The sequence below is a fragment of the Triticum aestivum genome, chromosome 4B (genome assembly GCF_018294505.1).
Source record: "Triticum aestivum cultivar Chinese Spring chromosome 4B, IWGSC CS RefSeq v2.1, whole genome shotgun sequence".
Lineage (NCBI taxonomy): Eukaryota > Viridiplantae > Streptophyta > Magnoliopsida > Poales > Poaceae > Triticum > Triticum aestivum.
In genome coordinates, this window is record NC_057804.1 from 121,709,824 (window position 1) to 121,733,691 (window position 23,868).

General features: G+C 46.8%; 2 protein-coding genes across 2 annotated transcripts; one reads left to right on the forward strand and one right to left on the reverse strand.

Moving 5' to 3' along the window:
* Window positions 1–1,392: 1,392 nt before the first annotated feature.
* LOC123090015 (mucin-5AC-like) lies at window positions 1,393–5,334 on the forward strand. Its single transcript, XM_044511510.1, has 2 exons — window positions 1,393–1,640; window positions 3,241–5,334. The coding sequence occupies exons 1-2, from the start codon at window positions 1,393–1,395 to the stop codon at window positions 4,910–4,912; spliced, it is 1,920 nt and encodes a 639-aa protein (XP_044367445.1). The 3' UTR covers window positions 4,913–5,334.
* An 81-nt stretch (window positions 5,335–5,415) lies between these two features.
* On the reverse strand, window positions 5,416–23,664 carry LOC123091401 (uncharacterized). Its single transcript, XM_044512901.1, has 7 exons — window positions 23,389–23,664; window positions 22,620–22,688; window positions 6,950–7,063; window positions 6,774–6,848; window positions 6,239–6,370; window positions 6,015–6,156; window positions 5,416–5,855 (listed from the first exon to the last, which is right to left on the reverse strand). Exons 1-7 carry the CDS (start codon window positions 23,575–23,577, stop codon window positions 5,704–5,706), a joined length of 873 nt encoding a protein of 290 aa, XP_044368836.1. The 5' UTR covers window positions 23,578–23,664; the 3' UTR covers window positions 5,416–5,703.
* Window positions 23,665–23,868: the final 204 nt, after the last annotated feature.

The following is a 23,868-nucleotide window of genomic DNA, read 5'->3' on the forward strand; positions in this document are numbered from 1 at the left end:
CCATGCATACTTTTGGGTTCATACTTAGAAAGGGACATATACTCTGAACCCTAACACCAATTTGGGATCCTTTTCACCATGGTATTTCTCTTGGCGAGATCTTTCAAACAAGACCAATGTTGAATATGTTTCGGACTAAAAAACATGTTTTAAAATTGAAATGCAACATTGATAAAAAAACTGAAACCAGATTTTATATATGCAAGTTTCATATGGCTTACAGAGACTTCCAGTGTGGTATGTTTTTCAGTGGATATTCAAATATTCATGTTTTCAAACTCAAATGAAACATTTTTTTGAGGGAACTCAAATGAAACATTGACGAAACTTTCTGAAACCAACTTTTTCTTATTGATTTAACTTCCATGTGGCTTTGAGTGACTATCGTTGTGATTTCATTAGTTCATATAATTATACATGAGTTCATATGGCTTTCTCTAAGTTTTCACTATGATTTCATTATTTCATATAGTTTTCTGTAACTTAGTTTCATGTTAATTCGTATTAGCTTGAGTTTTACATGAGTTTGTGCAAACCTCATCTTATTTTTTTTTTTGAAAACTAATTTAAACCTCAACAAAATATGACTGAAACATCAACAAAAAACGGGTAGGGGAGGGGTGCTATTGTGCAAAAGCGGAAGGAGTTAACAATTGAAATGGTCCAAACGAAACGGGCGTCATTTATAAACTGCACAATTATGAAGATTGACCAAGGAACGCCGGGGGGTGTTTCTTTCGGATCCGGCTTGCCTGCTCCCTTCCCATGCTCCCACTTCATCCTACGACTGTCTTTTTTCCTTTTCTCTTTCTAATCTAATCATCTCCCCTCTGATTTTAAGGGGGTGGGGCCGGACCTTATTTTGTTCCAATCAAAACAAGCCACGTATACGGGAGCACGGATGGGCACACGCCGGGGGAGCAGGCAAGTCTCGTCCGTTTCTTTCCTTACTCCATGGAATCGACAAAACTCCAGCACATATAAAGTTAATGACAGCCTACTTTGCCCGAGGGTGTGTTTCTTTTGGTGGGGCCAGGGAGGAGCCTTTTGTGTAAAAGAGGAAAGAAATAACCCTACCCAGGCTGCACGCCTACTTAACTAGAACCACGAGGCTCTCGTCACACAACAGAATTTGCTAACCCCTCCACAAGGCTGCTCTCTCCACAGGAGAACCCCCCACCTCCACCCCCTTTGCATCTGATGGTCCCCGGAAAGCTTCCCTCACCGACCTGCGATCGCGGGCAGAGCAAATCTTATGGTATCTTCAACCACAGAAGCCCTTCGTCACACCGCGGCCACGTTAATCAAGGAAGGCCGTCGGTGGGACCTACTCCTCTTTCCCGTCGCTTTTCGCCGCGTTTGCGCCGAGGAGACGGTGGTCACGCTGGCCCCATGGAGTCGTCGGCGTCGCTTCAAGGTGTGAACACCGCCGCTGGCCAGCTGACTCTTCCGCAGCAAGAGAGGGGTAAGAAGCCAAGGGTGGCCGAAAAGGAGGGCGGGGGCCAGCTGGTCCCCACCGAAACCTTGTTTCGAACCACACCGTGCAGTCAGGGCCTTAGGGCTCGAACGGTGGAGATCTTGGACAGGGCATACGGGCTGAAGGTGTCAGACGAGAATCTGGATGAATTGTGCTACAACAGGTATGTGCACAAAGTCATTTTGCACGGTTGCGTTATATGTCAGTACATCTCCAAGCACTCACTTCTTCTGAGATTCATGCAAATGTATCGCCCACCTAGATGTATAGTACTACTATGTTTCTTGTATCTTTCTTTTTAGTCAAACTGGCATCAACTTTATGTGCCCAAAGTACACTTTCTGTTAGGGAAGGTACACATGCAGCTCTTTCCTCTCTATCTACCCACAGAACAAATCCATAGACTTTATTTCATCATAGACAATTTAAATCTTTTAAACTATAGACTCGTTTGTGAAACTTTTTATATATTTGGACTCCTGGCATCAAGAACTTTAGAACTAGACCAATTTTGGATACATTTCAAACACATTTACATTTTGACGTTTCACATTTCACATGTGAAATAAACCCATTTCACTAGAAAAAAATATGAAACAAACTTATTTCACTAGAAATATGTGAAAACAACTTTTTTCACATATAAAATGTTAACTTGTGAAACTAATTATTTGGAAATGAAGAACATTTTATTTCAAAAGAGCAAAATATGTTATTTCAAAAATTTGCAATTGAAATATATGTGATTTTTGTGCAACAAGCGAGTGAAAAGTGAAATGCACCTTCTGAAAGTGAAAAAAAATGTGAAACTAAATCTCAACTTGTGAAATAGAAATTTTTGAAATGTGTAATGGTTTATTTTAAAAGAGTAAAATATGCTATTTCAATAATGTGAAATTGAAATAGATGTGATTTTTGCGAAACACCCCAGTGCAAAGTGAAATGTAGGTTCTGAAAGTTAAAAGTAATATGAAGTGAAATGACAACTTGTGAAACTGATTATTTCAAAATGTGTAACAGTTTATTTCAAAAGTGTGAAACATGTTATTTATAAAATGTGTAATTGAAATATATGTGATTTTTGTGAAACAAGCCAGAGAAAAATGAAATGTAGGTTCTGAAAGTGGAAACCAGTATGAATCTGAAATGTCAACTTGTGAAATCAATTTTTTTCAAAATGTGAGATGGTTTATTTTAAAATAGTGAAATATGTTCTTTCAAAAATGTGCAATTGAAATAGATATGATTTTTCTGAAACACGGTGGAAAGTGAAATGTAAGTTGTGATAGTGAAAAACAACATAAACTAAAATATCAACTTGTGAAAATGATTGAAATCATTTTATTCAAAATGTTTCAAGTGAGTGAAATATGTTTCATGATTTTTCAACTCATTTAAAATGTATTCAAATTCGGTCTTCTTTGAAAGGTCTTTGCGACATGAGTTCAAATATATAAAAAGTTTTGAAATTGGAATATTGGTTTAAAAGATATGAACAATTTAAGTTAGCAAACATAAAATAAATGGATGGGCTTGTTTGGGGGAAGGAAGAGAGAGAATGGCAGCGCATGGATGCAACCGTGATGTACCATCTGACAGAAAAGTATGGGGATCATCTGACATACGCAGAGTGTATTGCAGTGTATTTCATATGAAAAGTCATTCACGGTTATACATTTTCTGGCAGATGAATCTTGAGCACTTAATAAACGGCCAGAGATCTGCCGCTACCTGGCCTTAACGCGCAATTTTCCGTTTTGCAGGTATGTGCAGCGCGCGCAGGAAATCATGTGCCGGGAAGCCAGCGAGCCGGGTTTTCCTTTGGTTGGAGGAAACCCCTTTTCATCAAAAAAGGCTAACGAGCCGGCCGTCTCCGGCCAGCGCGTCGCGGCCAAGATTCCCAAGGGAAAGGAGCCCGTAACACATTATGTACTCGAGTCAGCTGAAGTGCCAGCACCCCACATCAACCTTATCATCGTGAGCGACGACGACGACGAGGAGGAGGAGGAGGCTAACAAGGTCGCCGCTGAGACCAACAAATCCTCCGTGAACATCGTGGATCCTCGTGCGGCAGCAGCTGTGGCGATTGCGCCAGTCCTTCCTGCTGCGACTTCTGCGCCGTCTCCAATTACCCCGGCGGCCGGGATGCCTATGGCCTTTGCAACAGATTCGGCTACCCGTGCTACTTATGGCCATGGCAATGGCGCCGCCGGCGTCTGCGCACGTGGGATCAAAAGGCCACACGCTCATGATGCAACCTTTGCACCGGCTCCGGGCGCGGGGGCGCCAGTGGCCTTTGCACCAGCTCTGGCTACCCCTGCTGCTTCCGATCATGGGAACATGGGCAGGATGGCCCAGGAACTGCAGGACATCGAGGCCGTATCCGCCTCCATGGCCCGGACCCAGACGATATATCGCCGCTCGGTGAGCGCCAGGTCGAACCTGCCACGGTGGGGGTGTCAGAGCCTTCGAACCCCCACGACCCGCTCGGCTCCTGCACATTGCGGTTTGCTGATGAAACGCAACACGACGGGGCCAGCCCCTGCCTATGCTGGTTCCTCATACCGTGCCCCTGCGGCTAACATAAGCAGCTCCGCTCCCGGTTCTTCATCCCGTGCCCCTCCTGCTAAAATCACCAGCTTCGCTCCGGGCTCCTCATTCCGTGCCCTTCCTGCTAACATCAGCAGCTCCGCCCCTCCTGCTAACATCAGCAGCTTCGCTCAGGGCTCCTCATCCCGTGCCCCTCCTGCTAAAATCACCAGCTTCCCTCTGGGCTTCTCATCCCGTGCCCCTCCTGCTAAAATCATCAGCTCTGCTCCGGACTCCTCATTCCATGCCCTTCCTGCTAACGTCACCAGCTTCGCCCCTCTTGCTAACATCAGCAGCTCCTCTCCGGGCTTCTCATTCCGTGCCCTTCCTGCTAACATCAGCAGCTCCGCTCCGGGCTCCTCATCCCGTGCTCCTCCTGCTAAAATCACCAGCTCTGCTCTGGGCTCCTCGTCCCGTGCCCCTCCTGTTAAAATCACCAGCTCCGCTCCGGGCTCCTCATCCCGTGCCCCTCTTGCTAAAATCACCAGCTCCGCCCCGGGCTCCTTATTCTTTGCCCTTCCTGCTAACATCAACAGCTCTGCCCCTCCTGCTAACATCAGCAACTCCGCTCCGGGCTCCTCATCCCGTGCCCCTCATGCTAAAATCACCAGCTCTGCTCTGGGCTCCTCATCCCGTGCCCCTCCTGCTAAAATCAGCAGCTCCGCTCCGGGCTCCTCATTCCGTGCCCTTCCTGCTAACATCAGCAGCTCCGCTCCAAGCTCCTCATCCTGTGCCTCTCCTGTTAACATCAGCAGCTCCGCTCCGGGCATGGCTACGCCGGAGCAAGGGAACGGGAATCGTGGCTTCATCCGCCTCTTCGGCGTCAACATTGCCCAGCAGGAGTAGGCGATACTTCTGCAAGCGCTACCGGAGGCTTGCAGCTCAGCATGCTAGTCCCTTAGCTCGCTCATGATTTCCCGCTGCTGATTCTCAGTCAGTGCGGCAAAATAGTATCTTTGCTTCCGTTATTTACTTTCGAGATGATTACATTGGTTCAGATTTTACATAGTTCGTTCATACTAGAGCTTTTAGCCTGTATGTAGGCTTTCCAGATTTATCGGTTTTATGAACTATTTCAAGTTTGATTCTAGGGTTCATACCAGAGCTTGTAGCCTTGTAGGCGTTCCAGATCAACCAGTTGTATGAATCACTTCGGTTTAGATTCTAGAGTTCATACAGGAGCCTGTAGCCTTTTGGCTTTCCAGATGTAATCAGGTGTATGAATTATCTCATGGAATAAAGTTATAAGAGTTGTTTGAATAACGTATCTCTCGAAACAAGCTTTTGTCCAACTTTATATATAGAGCCCAAACAGCCGAACCGATACAAAGGTGGTGGGAAAACAGAGCTGTGAGAGTTGGGAAACAAAGTTGCCAGAGTATTCAGTATGCACTGTTGTCTTACTCTCTGAATGTACATCAAGTGTATCAAAAATAATCAAGCTGTTCTACTTGAACCTCTCCTTGTATACAGCACAGATGCAAATTAAGTGGAAACCTTTTGATGTCTAAGAATATAACTACACTTTTTTGTGGAACATGAGCATCAGTTAGATCTTAGAAGTATACGTATTTACATCCCTGATGATGATGATGGCATATGCAAGTGATTGAGTAAGCGGTACCAAGGTCCGAGGGTCATATATTCTGAATTGCCAGTCTCGCGGCAATCATACCAATATTATGTTCTACATACTCAATTCCGCTGTTTACTCTTTCCAGAGTGTCTGTTGAATCCATTGCCTTTATCTTGTATTTTTGCAGGGTAAGAAGTTCTGCATCTGACATACCTGTAGTGTATGACTTTGATGTTAGATTAGACTACATGAAGCTGACGTACATCCTCTGCACCATCTCTTTAGTTGGTCATTCCAGGTAATATTGAGATTTAAAACATAAGTTGTAATCAAGAAGTGATCAGAGGTGACGATGGAATGATCTTTTGTCACCTGAAACTGATTGGTACGCGGCAAAAGAGAGACGTTCTACGAGCCCAGGGATAAATTCTTCGTCGTACCCTTCGAAAGTTTCTTTCTCAGACCACATTAGAGAGCTCTTGATGTTTGTTTGCAGTGGTTCATCCTCAGGCACCTAAATCGAGAGGTTTTTATGTCAGAACATCAGGATATTCAAACGTACGCGAATTAAAAGGAACAAAAAATAGTTACTAAACCTTCAGCTTCATTTGTAGGCTGTGCAAATTGCACATGGATTCTCTTAGTCTGGAAATTCTCAGGCCCAATCCGGTGCCATCGCGAGACTTGTCCATCATAGGAGAAACATCACCACGCAAGTAGGGCTCCATCTGGATCAAGGAACAATGTGACCATCTAAAATAGAAGTGAAACACAAGAGGTACCGTGAACTGTAGCTACATAAAACAGTGGATCAAATTCAGGATATGAAAAGAGCATATGCCTAGGTGCCTAGCCATTCCTTTATTTCTGACTCTTCTTTCTTAGCCGTGCCAAAAATAATTCAGAACTACCACCGCATTCAACGGTCTATAAAACTCCATAAGTGGACTTACGAAATCTGCACATATGTGTATTATAGATCAAACGGGAATACAGCATTTTGATAGAAAATGAGAAAAATAGCTTTGAAGGTATTATACACACAATTCATAGAAGTTCTCAAGTATTTGAACAATGGTACGAGCATCAACATCTAAAACAATTCAAACTCAAGAGCCAGAACTTGCGTACCTGAAGAAGGTTCTTGATGTTCACACGGCATACACCTCTAATTGACACTAATGCTCCAAAATCCAGCTTTTGAACCTATACTAGAGATAAATCATTGAGTAGAAAAGGTGAACAATCCTAACAAGAACCCTGACAATGAAATATAGAAATACTTCACAGACAGGACAAGAACTCACACTTTCTATCTGCACCAAACAACCATATCTTACAGCAAACGAATCCTTGGAAGAGCTTGATAAAACTGGATCAAGGACAAAGTGTACAAGAGAATTTTGCCTCTTATACAAAGCCTGTTGAGTGAGGATTGACAGACATATCAGAAGACCTGTTAGGATTCAAGGGTGACAACAATATGTAGTTCTTGTGTATGAACAATGAGTCAGAATTCCCTTTGTACTGTCCTCAGCACTCATTTACTAACTAGAGTTTTGTAGGATATCAAGCCAAGACTCATTAAAAAAAATCTACAATTTTCACGATATACATGGTTTCTTGTGAGACGTTCATTTTTTATGATCCAAGGGTGGAGAGTCAAACTACCTTACCGAACATAGTAGGTCATATCTCACCACATAAGGATGATAGACTTTTTACTTCACAGTAAATAAGGGTGTATATACTATTTAGGCTCTCTTTAAAAGCGTGATCGTCCATAAGGTAAGCAGTTACTGAAATAAATACCTTATGGAATCGTCATAAAAATAATATTTTGATTAGCTGTATTTCAGAAACAATATACTATTTAGGATCGCATTAAAAGCACGATTGTCCATAAGGTAAGCTAGCTGTCAAAATAAATAACTTACGAAATCGTCCGCCCACCTTGTAATTTGATCAGCTGGCCCATTCATCTGCCATACCCCTTCGGGGTCATTGCCAGCTGGCAGGACCAGGGGCAACTGTCAGCAATGCGGGAGACGGAGGTCCCACGGATTGACGGGACGGGTCATGCTTGTGCCCCAGCCATGTGAGCCGGTTGGCGTGGTTAGGGGCTGCCACGAGTCAATGCTTGAGGAGGTCCCGAGCACTGAGAACCCCAAGCGTTCCCTCCGTTATTACTCCCCTTCCCCCATGGGCTCCCGGATTGGGTGTGTGGCCCTTGGCGGGCCTCCACGATCATGACGACCTGAATGGGAGGGACGATGGTGACGACTGCGACACGGCTCCGCTTTTGGCGTCGTTCGGTCGGCCTATTGTAGGCCAGATGGGACGAATGAGAAGTGGTTTGGTTGCACTTAAAATATAGGCAAGGACGGCACGCCCGTTGAATCGGATGACGTTGGAGGCCCAGGTACGGTCATAGCATGGTGATACGACAGCTTAGGAGGCCTCTACCCACTACGGCCCATTCCGAGACGTCATGGAGGAAACCCACGTGGATGATGGGCGATGAAGGTCAACCCATCATGGATGGGCACAACCATGGACACCGGCGACTCCCTTGGAGACTATAAAAGGGAGTTGGGTGGTTCCGTCCAGGGACGTGTGTCGGTGTCAAAACCGGCGGATCTCGGGTAGGGGGTCCCGAGCTGTGGATCTTGGATCAATAGGGAACAAGGAACGAAGGAGACGATGTTTACCCAGGTTCGGGCCCTCTCGAAGAGGTAAAACCCTATGTCCTGCTTGATTATATTGAAGTGTATAGGATGATTACAGAGTCGATTTACCACGAGATCAGATGAACTAAACCCTAGATGAGTAGGATGATGGTTGTTCTTCTAGCCTCTACGGACTAATCCTCTGGTTTATATAGACACCAGGGGTACTAGGGTTACACATGGTCGGTTACAATGAAGGAATAAACATGTCGATTCTATCATCTTGACTTTGAGGACACACCAAGGCTCCATAGGTTTCCTGTCCAGATACGGAGTCGCCTTATAGCCCGGCCTTGTAGTAGTCGCAGAGCAGCCCACCTGTCCGGCCCATAAGAGATAGGTCGGCAGCCCGAGGACCCCCTAGTCCAGGACTGCCTCAGTAGCCCCCGAACTAGTCTCCAACGCCGGGATTCGTGATTTCTGGTAGCTCTGCACGTCCGAAGTCTCTGGCTTGCGAGATGAGTTCTTCACCCCCTCAATGTTCAGATGTCCATAGTTCAGCTGCCGACGATCTCCCGATTTGTCGAAACGCCATTGGGCCCACCATACCAATCTTTGCATTCAGGGTTAATTACACCCCTCGATTTCCGTGCGCCAGAAGCAGGAACGCCCCTTATGAAAACAAGGAGGAAGCACCTATTAAATAGGCCAGGAGCATGACAGACAACCCATTCCATCCCCCAAATCCAGAAGCCGAAAAACCAAAAAACTGTGGAGAAAAAATGGCAGGCGCCCCAAGCTCCTCCTCACGCCCCATGGCCCCCTCCCGGGTGACTGGGCAAGCTGTTCAGTCTCCCACCTTCAATTAAGCAGACTTGAGACGGAGGGATATCTTCCCGCTTCAGATCTCGCATCTACCCGCCCCGGATTAACTTCCGTGAACGGTGAAGCTCACGCAGAGAACTTCCCTGCTCCATGCAAAGAAGAGAGGCTATGTTCCGTGCCCTTCCTCTTACGAGGCTTGGGCTTCCCAATCCATCCTTTCCTGAGGGGCCTGCTAGAGTTTTATGGGATCCAACTCCATCACCTCACCCCTGGATCCATTCTGCATATCTCGGGCTTCGTTGCTCTTTGCGAGATGTTTCTGGGTTGTGAGGCCCATTTTGAACTATGGAGAAAGTAATTTCTGCCTCGTCCCTCGCACCCGAGGGACAATCTGGGAAGTAGGCGGAGCCGAAGTATGGCGCATAGCCGGGACAGGGTATCCCGTCGGGACCCCAAAGGACTCTGAAGAGTGGACCTCGAAATGGTTTTATATTGAAGACGTTCCCCTATTCAAGCCAGTTCAAAGGGGGATGCCCGAATACTCAGACGCTCCTTTAAAGAAGCGGTTCAATTGGCAGCCAAAAAGCCTTTCTCAAGAAGAAAGTGCCGAAGTGCAGCGCCTGGCCGCCAAGGTGAGGTTGTTAGCCCGCAGCAAGTTAACCATCATTGATGTGACGGCTGCCATCATTACTCGATGCGTGCAACCCCTTCAACAAAGGATGCATCCTCTGTGGTGTTATAATGGGACAAGCGACGCGACCCGTTACAAACGGAAGGGGCCTGACAACCAGGCAGCAATGGCAGCTATACTGGCCGATCTCTTCAAAGGAGAAGAAGAAGAGTTTGCCCTTCTAGGAAACAGGGATGGCTATTCGAGTTATAACCCCATTGAATGGGTAAGTTCAACTTTCATTTTCGTAGTCCGGACATTACATTTGTATTTAATGATCGGATCTTCCATTTTTCCAAACAGAATTGGAGGCGCTTGGTCGAGACCATCAGCTGCCCTTCTCCACAACCAGAGAGCCATTCCCGTGATGATTTCCCAGGATTACATGACGGTCCAGAGACATCAATCAATTTTGAGGACGAGGTCTTTTACCAGGAGAGTCTCGATGGCTCTAAGGTGGCCCTTATAGCCGATCACCCTGGGACCCTCCCTTCTTCTGTTGTAAGTAGCAAGAAGGCCTCTTGTCTAAAAGGGCGTTTGCCTCGCGCCATTCCGAGTATGCTAACTTCTACTCCAAAGGGTCGCCGAACACCGATGAGAGCGGCGTCGACTATGTCGGCACCAACCAATGGCGGAGCTTCCAAGCGCAAGGTGGCCACGGGAGCTACATCGACCGCAACCCCGACCAAGAGGTATTTATTTGAGCTTATAGTTCGGCCATTAATGTGACCGATGCAAATACTGATAATTTTTTCTGAGATCTGCAGAAAGTGTGTACCTCCACTATCGTCTGAAGACATCAAGGAAGCGCCAGGGGTAATCCGCTGAGATCTTTGGCACGGGCCTGGGTCAACACGGAGGCTCCTGCTGCAGACCAGCCTCCGAAGGATCCTGGGGATGTCTCGGTTACCAATTCCGAAGTCGAAAGTGTGATGAATCACCGACAACGGAAGGAGTCACTGCGTCATCCAGTGTTTTCCGAACAGGAGTTCAATGCACTTAGTTCGGTGGACGCCTACCTCGGAGCCGCCCGATCCGGACTTGAGGGAATCGCCCATCTACTGTCCAATATGCAGGTTTGTGATTGGTTTTGATAACCGAACATAAATCCTGACCCAGTAGCCCCCGAGCCTTAAGTTGGGCGGTACGGCCGAGCTAAGGGTCTTAATATGCATATGTTGTGACATGGTGCAGGCCTTGAAGGAACAAAACAACAAACTGACCGAGGACCTTGAGCTGAACCGAACACAGTTGGCGGCTGCACAGGCCGAACTGGAGGAGGTCAAGAAGTTCACCCAGGAAGCACATGTTGAGTAGAAAGTTTTACCGTGCGTAAGAATTTTTTTAAGGTGTCTTTTGTGACAAAAGATTGCCTTGTAGCAGCCGAGTCCATAGGCCAACTGGAGAAAGAATTGAAAGCAGCCAAGGAGGCCCAAAGGTATGCCGAATCACAACACGAAGCCGGCTACCGAGTACTGGCCCTTAGCCATGAGGATAAAAACAAGCTTAAAGCAGAAAATCAGCGACAGGCCAAAGAAGTAGAGCGATTAAAATCCCAGCTGGCACAAACCCTCGAGGAGAACCAGAGATTGAAAGGCGGCATATTTGGTAAGTGAAATTTCAACTTGTGATCATGCAAAGCATGCGTATGATGTCAATGTAAAAAAAAACCTACCCATCTCTTATTAGGTCTCCTGAACGGGCGTCTCGAAGAAGAGGCTGGCTCGTTCGGGGGGAACCTGCTAAAGGAACTGTCCATTGTGCACGAACGAGCTCGAAAAGCTATGAGGAGCATGACAAAGGCGTTATGGCCAAACGGGACGCCTCCGGAAGGGATGGCCAAACTGGCCAATTGATTTAAAGGAGCTCGGCGTCGTTTCGAGCTTTGGAAGATGTCGGCTTGCCAAGAAGGAGCACGGGAGGCATGGGCAATGGTTAAGACTAACTTTACCAAGCTAGACCCGAATCATTTAGCTCGGGTTGGGCCGGCAGGGCCCGACGGGCGAGAAGTGCCACTTCATTTGGTGTATGACCAGGTGATGCCAACTGCTCAGTTATCTCAAGAAGACTGCGCCCTAGATACTATAATAGATAGTCTCGACCAGAAGCAGGGTGTTAGATTCTATGTATCTATGTACTTTACATCAAACAATCTCCGTCCGTGCTGTAAACGTTGTCTTAACCGGCCATCGGCTTCAACCTCCCCTGCCATTGGCCAGGGTTTGTTCCGAACTGTGTGGCCTGTTCGAATAGAAAATCACTTCAGAGAACTAGGCAATCCAGCCATTTGGTATGAACAGACAGAACACACACAGGGAGTTATGTTAGAAAATCACTTCAGAGAACTAGGCAATCCAGCCATTTGGTATGAACAGACAGAACACACACAGGGAGTTATGTTATATTACTGTTTAACGTAAGAAACATCTTCCAAAGAAAATAGTTCCTCCAAGGGTTCCTTTCTTTGGGTTGTTATGTTGACCATAGGTGTTTTAACCAGACCGCCGTAGTAAGCGGATGATGGTTACTCCGGGAAAATAAATCCGGGTGTTTGGTGATGATCACCACTAATTTTCACTTCCCTCGTAGCTGACCAATTATGTTCTTAAGAACACTAGCTTTCGGCTTCACCCGTCTGAGGTACGTATCTGGGTAATCCGGTCGTAACAATCGCAGATGTGCTCCCTTTACCCTCTAGCCGAACAATCGGGAACACAGAGGGTAAGCATAGGAGCGAGGCAACCCAGCTTGGCCAAAACTTAACTCAAATCGATTCATATAATGGCTTAAAAACGATATTGGAAGGGTGCAAACACGACAAAGGCGAATAAATGCACAAAAGATATATTAATTGGCTTCGTTAAAGAAGCCCCCAGGTATAACCGGGTTGTACATTTAAAGATGTATGCCCAAGTAAACTTAACGTAGTTCGGTTTAGCCGAACACAGCCTGGGAGGTGCTATCCACACTCAAAAAGTAAAAAGAAAAGAAATACTCTAACAAAAGAAAGGCTAGTTGAGTGGCGACACCGGACTAGCCGTAGAAGCGTCGAAGCCGAGCTGCGTTCCATGGGTTTGGTTCGAGGCGATTGTCTGCTGGGTTGCGGATACGATATGCTCCCCCTGCTAGCACTTTATCGATTATGAAGGGACCCTCCCACTTGGGTGAGAGCTTATGCTTCTGCTTCTCAGGCAGACGTAGGACGAGTTCGCCTACGTTGTATGCCTTCGCCCGAACCTCCCTACTCTGGTAGCGCCGGGCCTGCTGTTGATAGAACGTAGAGCGGGCCGAGCTATGTCGCACTCTCCTTCCAGGGCGTCCTGCCGATCTAACTCGGCTTCCTTTTCTTCGTACATGCGCACTCTAGGCGCGTCATGAATGAGGTCGCTGGGTAGGACCGCTTCTGCACTGTACACCATGAAGAACGGCGTGTATCCCGCTGATCGGTTAGGGGTGGTGCGCAGTCCCCATAATACAGAGTCAAGCTGCTCCACCCAGTGGCAATCGGATTCTTTCAGGGAACGGACCAGACGAGGCTTTATGCCGCTCATGATTAGTCCATTGGCCCGTTTGACCTGTCCGTTGGTCTGTGGGTGATATACCGAAGCGTAATCGAGCTTGATGCCCATGTTAGCGCACCAGTCCTTTACCTCCTGGGCTGTGAAATTGGATCCATTGTCCGTTATTATACTGTAGCGGACCCCGTAACGGTGGACCATGCCGGATATAAAGTCGAAGAACGGTCCGGACTTAGCTGAAGTTACTGGTTTTGCCTCAATCCATTTAGTGAATTTGTCGACCATGACCAGTAGGTATTTCTTCTTCTTGGTCCCCCCTTTAAGTGGTCCGACCATGTCCAGCCCCTAGACCGCAAAAGGCCAGGTAATCGGTATTGTCCGGAGAGCCGTGGGGGGCATGTGGCTTTGATTTGCAAAAGGCTGGCATCCTACGCAATGTTGGACTAGTGTGTGTGCGTCTGCACGAGCAGTGGGCCAGAAAAACCCTGCTCGGAAGGCCTTGCTTACCAGGGCCCGAGCTGCCGCATGGTGAACGCCTATGCCAGCATGTATCTCGGCCAAAAGTTGTTGCCCCTCTTCTTCACATATGCATCTCTGAAGGACTCCGGTAGTGCTTTTCTTGTACAGTTCGGCCTCGTGGACCTTATAAGCCTTAGAACGCCGAATTATGCGTCCTGCCTCGGTCTGGTCATCAGGGAGCTCTTGTCGAAGAAGATAGGCAAGGAAGGGCTCAGTCCATGGCGCGATTACAGCCATGACTTCGTGCGCCGAAGGTGTTTCTTCGAGTGTTGAGCCTCCAATGATTTCTTCGTCTGGCTCGATGTCAGGAGGGACAATCTGTTCTGGGCCGGTGGCTCCCACGTCCTTGCCCTTGTCTTGCCACACCACGAATGACTTGAAAAGCCGTTCCAAGAAGGTATTTTTAGGGACTGGGTCACGCTTGGCGCCCATGCGAGCGAGGACATCAGCAGATTGATTGCTGTCTCTGGAGACATGGTGAAATTCTAACCCTTCGAAGTGGGTTGATATTTTAAGGACGGCATTCCGATATGCCGCCATCTTTGGGTCTTTGGCGTCGAATTCGTCATTGACTTGGGAGATGGCGAGGTTAGAATCTTCCCCGCACCTTGAGTCATTGTACGCCCATTGACGTTGCCATCCGAAGGCCATGCAACAGAACCTCATATTCGGCCGCGTTGTTGGAATCCCTATACATAATTTGTAGTACATACCGAATATTGTCGCCGGTGGGAGATGTAAGGATCACCCCAGCCCCCGGTCTGGCTAACATCTTGGAGTACATTGTCCAATGTGAATATGTACTATATTCCCTGGGGAGCTCGGCTTCTGTCCATTCGGCGAGAAAGTCGGCCAGCACCTGAGATTTAATAGCTCGGCGTGGTTTGTACACGATCTCGAAAGGAGCTCTATGGTCCATTTGGCAATGCGGCCGGCGGCGTCCCTGTTGTTGATAATGTCGTTCAGCGGTACTTCAGATGACACCGTGACCGAACACTCTTGAAAGTAGTGTCAGAGCTTTCGGGATGCCATAAAAACTGTATAGGCTATCTTCTGGTAATGAGGATACCGAGATTTGCATGGTGTGAGTACTTCTGATACGTAGTAGACTGGCTTCTGCACCCGGAATTTGTGGCCCTCCGATTCTCGTTCTACCACGAGAACCGCACTCACAACTTGATTTGTGGCCTAGATGTACAACAGCATGGGTTCACCTATGCCCAGTGCTGCGAGTATAGGATTTCCGGCCAATAACGTTTTTATTTCTTCCAGTGCGATAGTTGCTTCATCGGTCCACTCGAAGTTTTTGGTCCGTTTGAGCAGTCTGTAGAGTGGCAGTGCCTTTTCGCCAAGGCAGGAGATAAAGCGGCTCAGGGCCGCCATGCAGCTTGCCAATTTTTGGACATGCATCAGCTTCGTAGGGATCGCTAGTTGGGATAGGGCTCAGATTTTAGCCGAATTGGCCTTTATTCCTCTATGGAAGACAATAAATCCAAGTAGTTTGCCGGCGGGAACTCCGAAGACGCATTTGTCCGGATTGAGCCGTATATCGTAAGCTCGCAGATTATCAAAGGTTTGGCGGAGGTCGTCCACCAACTGGCTTACGTGTTTAGTCTTAATGACCATGTCATCGACGTATGCCTCGACTGTTTTGCCGATTTGATTTTCTAGGCATGTTTGAATCATGCGCTCGTATGCGGCGCCTGCATTTTTTAACCCGAAGGACATTGTATTGAAGCAGAATTGTTGTAGGGGGTGATGAAGGCGGTTGTGGCTTGGTCGGATTCCTTCATTTTGATTTGATGGTATCTGGAGTAGGCGTCAAGGAAGCACATTGAGTCGTGTCCGGCGGTCGCGTCGATGATCTGGTCTGTGGGGTAAAGGGAAGGGATCCTTAGGGCAGGCCTTATATAGGTCTTTGAAATCGACCCACAACCGCCAGGATTTATCCTTTTGGGGCACCATGACCAGATTTGCCAACCACTCGGGGTGTTTGATTTCTCGGACGAATCCGGATTCGAGTAATTTTGCTAATTCTTCCCTCATAGCTTGACGCTTGGGTTCGAAAAATCTGCACGGCGCCTGTTTGACTGGCTTGAAGCCCTTGATAATGTTCAGGCTATGCTCCGCTAGTCTTCGTGGGATTCCTGGCATATCTGATGGGTGCCAGGCAAATATGTCCCAATTTTCACGCAAGAATGTGCACAGCGCCTCCTCAACTGCGGGGTCCAGCTGAGCTCCAATGGACGCTATTTTGTTGGGGTCCGTTGGATGCACTTGGAATTTGATGATTTTGTCCACTGGTTTGAAGGATGTGGATTTGGGCCTTTTACTGAGGATTACACCATCCCTATCCACTATTGAGCGCAGTGTGGTTAATTCCTCGGCTGCGAGAGCCTCGGATAGTGCCTCGAGGGCAAGTGATGCTGTTTTTTTTCGGCTTGAAGAGCTCTATCTGGATCGCTTGCAATTGTGATCACACCATTGGGCCCTGGCATTTTGAGCTTCATATACCCGTAATGTGGTATAGCCTGAAACCTTGCGAATGCGTCACGCCCCAATCGGGCGTGGTAACCGCTACGGAAGGGCACAATGTGGAAAAGTAGTTCTTCGGATCTGTAGTTCTTGGGAGTGCCGAATACTACGTCGAGAGTGACTCGTCCGGAGTAGCATGCCTCTCTGCCGAGGATAATTCCTCTAAAGGTAGTGTAACTTGGTTCGACGCGAGATCTGTCGAATTGCATTTTGTCAAGGGTATCCTCATAAATAAGGTTTAAACCGCTACCTCCGTCCTTTAGCACCTTGTTTAGTCTGAAGCCGTCCATTATGGGATCAAGGACTAGGGCGGCGGGTGCTCGGACAGGGCGGGTTCTTGGCTCGTCCTCCTCGTCTAAAGTGATTGGTGTGTCTGCCCATGAATTTGCGGTTGTCACCTGGTGGATTTGACCGAGCTCTCGAAGGGCTCTCTTCCTTTGATTCTTTGAGGAAACATCTCGTAGATCGTCGGGCTCTCGAAGGGCTTTTTGGGTTCGGCATTGGTTGACCCCAAGCGCATCTGTTGAGCCTGTCAGGCGCTTTCCATTGCGCAGCATTTGCGTACCAGATCCAGTAGTTCGGCGAAGCTTTGAACGTGGCGATGGGCGAGGGCATTTAAGATTCCTTTGTCCTGGCAGTTATGCGAAAGGTCGCTACGATTTCTTGGTCGACGCAGTCCGTCATTCTACTATTGACCAAGAGGAATCTGGCCCAGAAGTGATGGACCGTCTCTCCAGGCTTTTGCTTTATGTACATTAGATCCCATATGTCGGGCTTCCCCGAGTTACTTGGGGAATACTCAACGTGGGGGGGTGGGGGGAAAAAACTTTGTATCCCCAAGGGTTGTGGGTCCGGGGCTTCGGCAACGGTGTCCTGCACCATCGCGATATACGGCGTGCCAGGCTCGGAACCCAGACTGTCAACCGGGTACTGTTGCGCGGACTCGAGATCGAGCTTCGAGTCATGGCTTGATTTCGGGCTCCTTCCAAGACGAACATCGGATTCCGAGCTGGAGGCCTAGACCAAATGATCGGAAATCCGGACATAATCCGTTTTTAGCTCCGGTGACTGTGAGCCTTTAGCCAAATCCTCGATGGTGGCGACGAGGTGTGTGACTAGTGGGACGTAAATTTCCCTGTTATTAGGTTTAAGCCCGATCTGATCATAGACCGAGGATGGGCCGTCGGATATTCCCATGGCCTGGATCCGATCCAATAGCTCATTTAACGATGAGAGATCTGTCGGGTCCATGCTCCTGGAGTACTCGGGGTCAACCCGCAGTATCGCTGCTCCGGGGGTGTTCGAAGTCACGCCCGGGCAGTGTTCGGCCGGAGCTAGTCCGAACGTAACGACGAGGTCAGGCTTTAAGGCCGGATCCAAGGTGGCGGGGTTTATCGCTCCTGATGTTAAGGCGTCGACATTGCCAAGCTCTTCAAGGGGAGCTGAAGACCTCGTCAAGATAAGATCTCCCCAGGAGTCGGCGACGAACTATAGGTTCCCAAACCTGATCTCCTAATCAGGGGCAAAACTTTCGATCTGGCTGAGGCGGCAGGTTGGATCGGCGTGCAGCACAATGCTGTCGAACGCAAAGATCTGGCCGGGAACGAAGATGTCCCCGGCGCGGATGCCATTGTTAATGACAAGGCGAGCCATTGACCCTTCGGCGACCCAACAGCGGAACTCTCAATGAAAGCACCAAGGTCGGTGTCAAAACCGGCAGATCTCAAGTAGAGGATCCCGAGCTGTGGATCTTGGATAAATGGGGAACAAGGGACGAAGGAGACGATGTTTACCCAGGTTCGGGCCCTCTCGAAGAGGTAAAACCCTACGTCCTGCTTGATTATATTGAAGTGTATAGGATGATTACAGAGTTGATCTACCACGAGATCAGATGAACTAAACCCTCTGGTTTATATAAACACCAGGGGTGCTAGGGTTACACATGGTCGGTTACAATGAAGGAATAAACATGTTGATTCTATCATCTTGACTTGGAGGACGCACCAAGGCTCCATAGGTTTCCTGTCCAGATATGGAGTCACCTTATAGCTCGGCCTTGTAGTAGTCGCAGAGCATCCCACATGTCCGGCCCATGAGAGATAGGTCGGCAACCCGAGGACCCCCTAGTCCAGGACTCCCTCAACGTGAAAAAGAAGAACTAGAAAACATAGGGAGCTCACTGTGCTGATTGTAAGCAGTTTACCCCTTCTCTCTTCCGATACACAAGCAAAGAAACATACAACAGGAGTAGGGTATTACACCGACGCCGATGGCCCGAACCTAGGTAAACTGCCTCGCCGTGACTTCGTGGAGTGACGAGAGTGTTTTAACCCCTGGCCCGCTTCTGCAGGGGGCGGGGAAGGGTCCGACCACTCTTTCATACGCAGCCTTCCCCTACATTTCTTCAAGAGGCTATTTCCAGGACTCGGACCTGTGACCTTCATGGTCACAAGGCAACAGCTTTACCGATGTGTCAAAGCTCCCTTTGTATATTTTAGACTTATGTGGAAATATTGCCATGTCCAATGCAATATTTGAAGATTAAAAATAATTACTTGCCTATATATGGCCAATAATCCCCTAATATACTTCTGCATCTCAATAAATCCTGGAAAATTATGGGGACACTTATTACACTAATATTGGGTCAAATGGCATTGCGTTTCATATTTATCTCTTGGTCAAACTCATTTGGACCTATATGACCAATGCATTGGACCCCACATCTTGATGCTTCAAAACTTCTTGCCAGTTGGACATATTGTTCATCATCCTTATCTACACATGTGGTCAAAGTCTCAAGTCCAATTACATATTGAAAACACTACTAGCATCTATCACAAATTTTGACTCCATATGATCACTGTGTGAAACCCCACCAAATTTCTTCCAATATTGGTGAAACTTGGCCAACATAGTCCTTATCTCTATATTCACCAGTGGTAAAAATTGCAGGTTCATTTGAAAGTTCTAGCCCCATGATCATTTCATTGATGCATTAGGTTTTTGGTCAATAGACTTGAGTGCTTGCTTGATCTTTGCTTCTCATCTTCGTAGACGAGTTTAGCATCTTTGCTAGAACCTAGTCACCAAGTGGCAAGGTCAGGATTGCGACAGAATGGCGGGAACAAGGTGTGGCATGCAATTTGCACGCCGTGGGTAAATGCGATTTCCATTGTGCATTGCGGACACCTCGCGCCCTCTATTCATCCATGGGTCCCTTGCGTAGCTTGCGACAAAATCAATGTCCGCCATCGAGCCTTACGACCTACCAATGCAGCTCCTAGCCCTGTCTGTCGAGGGATTTTCATCGGGTCCTAGGATTGGTGCGAGAGCTAGTATGTAGATTTGTAGTCAAGGGAACATAACATCAATCCAACATGGGATCTAGAACACAAGTTGAAAAGAAGACACGATATACCAAGGTTCGCCTCCATAAGTTGTGGACAAGATCAATTACAACAGGGGTACTCGTAGCGTCTGAAATGTCGCGTTATGTTTGCAATGTAACTAACAACGGTGCGAAATTAGCACGTAATTTGGATAATAATGGGTGCTTGCGCGTCGAGGACTGGGACATCAATGGTCATCTCGTAGTTGAAGCGGTCGCACTCCATTGAGTGTTTGAGGGAGCCCCGCACTGTGATACTGTCGTTCGGTCCCAGTAGCTTCATCATCATGTAGGTATAATTTGGGGGGGGGGGGGTTAGCAACCAGCAAGTGTGCCGCCTTTTCATTAAGAAGGGGGAAATATTTACAAGGTGGCATGTTTTAAAAGGGGACATGCCGAAAACCCCAAGATCCCAAGGATCCCAGTCAAAGCCCCATGCTAACTACTCATGAATTGGAATCACTTGTGCCGGAAGGCCAGCTCACGCTGGAAATTTCCTCGTAGGCCAGATGGGCCACCTTGAAGTAAGTCAGTCTCGTGCCTTCGAAGATGCGGCGGTTCCTCTCCTTCCAGGCATTCCACATTATGTAAATGAGGATGCCACTGCGTCGCCTTCTCAAAGTGTTGTCGTTGTCCTTGAGGCTCCCATCCCACCAGGCGTCAATTGAGGGGAAAGCAGTCGTCAAAGCGAAAGCCAACAGCTCTTCCACCCAGGACCACACAAGGCGACTGATGGCGGAAGTGAACAGACAGCTCATACAGAGATGGTCCGCAGTCTCAAAGGCACTAAGGCAAAGTTGGCAGACAGGGTCATGCAGCCAGCCGCGTGTGGCCAACCGATCAGACGTGAGAATCCTGTTGTGGAGGAGGAGCCAGGAGAAGAGCTTACACTTTGGCTCTTCATGCGCCTTCCAGATTTTATCGGCCGAGAATCTCGGATAGGAGCCCAAGAATTGGGCCCAATAAGTCGAGTCGATCGAGTACACACTGCTAGGGTGCCCGTTCCAAGAGATGGAGTCCTGAGTGTGCGGGTCTAGCCATGAATAGCTCAAGTATGCAGCCTATCATTGCGTTGTAGACAATTTCCAAGTCAACGACTTCAAAGGCGCATAGTTCCCTACGGAAGTTGTCGCCCCTTCCAAGACCACTGCCAGGGTAATTTGTCCTAAGTGTAGGTGCAACATCCCTGGGATAAGTCCGTGACAAACCCTTGAGTCTTGCTCTATCTCTGTATGAGAAATTTGCATTTGGTCCAACGATGTTTGGCCCAGTGCAGCAATTGAGTCAAGGACTTGGGGCAAAGATAATGCACGGGCATTCAGTTAGTAATTTGAAGATTAGGAGTTGCAATGAACCTCTCCAAAGTGATACATTAGATAGTTATAAGCACAACATTTTTTAGGATTATTTTTCATGCTTGACAGAGGTTTGCAATGTTCGTGAAATTTACAAATTTTCATAGAAATAGTCCAAACAATGTTGTCAAATTCAAATTTTGGTATTTAAATTATTAAATAAACAAATGTAGACCTTTTAACTAGAACCCGACTATGGAGTAGTGTGAAGACACCCCATCAATGCAACAAAGCCCGATTAGTGATAGTATTAACATTTATTTCTTTTAGTACTATCATGTTTGGAAGTTCTTCAAATTTACCCAAAATTTTCGGTTGAGATTACATTTTCTTGCCCCATACTGAAAATTGTTGATTTCACAAATTTCATCCAATATTTTGAGAATTCCACTTCTAAGAGGCGTGGCATTGAACATTTCATTTAAATCAAAACGGTCTAATTTTTACCCTCGACTATTTATGAAGCCTACGTTTGGTCGCTCAACTCATCAAATAAGTTTGGTCTAGATTTATTCCCTTGCCACATTCAAAGCAATTTTGTGATGGTCTGGTGGTAGTTTACCACATGTACAAGTCCCTTCGGAAACAAGAGTTGGAAGCGGGGAGCAGACCTCATAAAGAAAAACATAAATATTATAGGAAATTTATGAAATATGAAATGAGTTTTAAAATAATGAAATTTATAATATTGTAGAAAAGGCATGGATTTCAAAAAGAGGTTTCCCCTTTCAACAGTTTTGAAACTTGACTCTTTTTCAAATTCTCGTTTTTTCCCTATTATTCCAAAAATAGATAAGAATCATTTTCCCTAAGTTTTCATAATATTTTTAAAATATGTGAGATCTTTTTTCCGGTTTCCTTATATTTTCATTGAATTAGCTGAGTTTCCTAAAATTTTCGCATTTTCTTTCTTGACTTCTTTTTCTTATTTTCTTTTTTCAGGTTTGTCTATAAAAGAAATTATGACTAGGTTGTCACTTGTGCCAAATGCAACCACATAATCGTCGAAATCACTTCTAGTGGGGCAAGGGACCAAATCCAAACTTTTTTTACACCTCGGAAAGAAATGTAATTGATATAGAGTTGAGGGACCAAAGATTAAAATTTGCAACAATGGAGGGTCAAAAATGGGCTTTTTTCCTATTTGAATGAAATAACATGAAATTTGTAGTAAAAAGGTAAGCTAGGATTCTTATTAGCAACATGATTGTGCAATTTTTACTGGGATACAGAAGTGCACACAGACTGTGATTTGTACACAAGCATGCCTAGGGCTAAACAATACATTTCCCTAATGAACCATCATGGCCAAACCTCTCTTAACTCTAGGAAGGTGAGAGTTGTAACGTAAGAGACCATTTACATGATAAATCTACAAATGTGTGATGAACAGTATTTTTTGTGTAGCAAGGAAGCTAGATTATGCCAATCGAGAAAAACAATAGTGAGATGCCAAAAGTAGCATAAAGCAATCAATTGAGCCAATGGTAATTACCTCTTCTAGCAATGCTAGATACCTTGCTTCATATAAGTGCAGGGTCTTGCATTCAGATGGAATCAACACCTATAATATTTTTATTATCTTAGTACCATCGAATTGCTATAATTTTTTAGAGTTCCTAGCAATTTTATAGCTTTGCAGAGAAATAAATACTGAGACGATCTCGATGACTAGAAACGGTGCAAATCAAATATGTGAGTCCAAAATTAATTCCAGACGTTGGCTAAAAAAAATGAGAATTCTTCAATTACTTGTTGCGAAGGCAGCATGAGGAAGATAAATCATGGCGATGTGATAACCTCACCAACAATTTACTCAGGCAAAAGTCATGACTCATGGCATTGTTGCAACTTGCAAATGCTGATTGCTATAACAATCGTCTGTAAGGTACATTAGCCCCTGTAAGTAGAATTTTTGCAAGAAAACACGTCTCGCTTCAACAAGCCAATGCCCATCTAGCAACTGACTGTACAAGCCTGAAGGTGATGAAACGCATTAGCAGAAAAAAAAAATCAAACAGACCCAGAATCCCTACTTTGGCCGATTCAACTGATTTGTTATGTTCAAACAGCAAATTGTGGTTCTGGAAACCCACCCCAACGCACCAAAGAAGAATTGGTTGCCAAGACCCAAACCAATTCGACTTGCCCTCCAACCAACCATTCGACTGTGATTTATCATTATCATCAGATTTCATCTAACGCTATCCCAGACAAATGAACAGAAAGGGGATCCGCCCTTTGGTGTTCTTCCGAAATGTTACCTCCGCGGGCTGGAATGGGAGGAGGGGGAACTCGAGCGGCGGCGATGGCGGCAGTTGCGGCGTGGACGAGCAGCGGGTGGCCCGGAGCCTGCGCCGGCGCGTCGGGCATGCGAGGAGTGAAGGGTGTATCCTATCATGCGGGTTCGGTGCTGGAGGGGAGAGGAAGCGGAAGGAAGCAGAGGCGGCCATGGATGGCCGCCGCGGCGTGAAAATGTGGTGGGGGTGGGTTGGGTGGTTTCGCGGTTGCCAATGGCGGGAGCAGAGAGATAACGCTGATCAGGTATATTTTATTGGCATCTCTGTCAGTAGAAGGCTTGGAACAATAAAATAGCCCGTTTTACAGTTTTAAGAAATGTCCATTTCAGTCTCGTTCTGTAAAAATAATTCATCTCAAACCATATCGTTAGAAAGACAATGGTATTCCACAGGGCGAGTGGCAGTCCATTGTTGATACAACACTACACATTTTGTCAGGATAGC

Coding starts and splice junctions, on each gene's coding strand:
- LOC123090015 (XM_044511510.1), top strand. CDS start 1,393: ATGGAGTCGTCGGCGTCGCTTCAAGGTGTGAACACCGCCGCTGGCCAG. Junction 1,641..3,240: donor GATGAATTGTGCTACAACAG/GTATGTGCACAA, acceptor TCCGTTTTGCAG/GTATGTGCAGCGCGCGCAGG.
- LOC123091401 (XM_044512901.1), bottom strand. CDS start 23,577: ATGGCCGCCTCTGCTTCCTTCCGCTTCCTCTCCCCTCCAGCACCGAAC. Junction 22,689..23,388: donor TCCCATTCCAGCCCGCGGAG/GTAACATTTCGG, acceptor AAAATATTATAG/GTGTTGATTCCATCTGAATG. Junction 7,064..22,619: donor ATCTAGCATTGCTAGAAGAG/GTAATTACCATT, acceptor CTCACTCAACAG/GCTTTGTATAAGAGGCAAAA.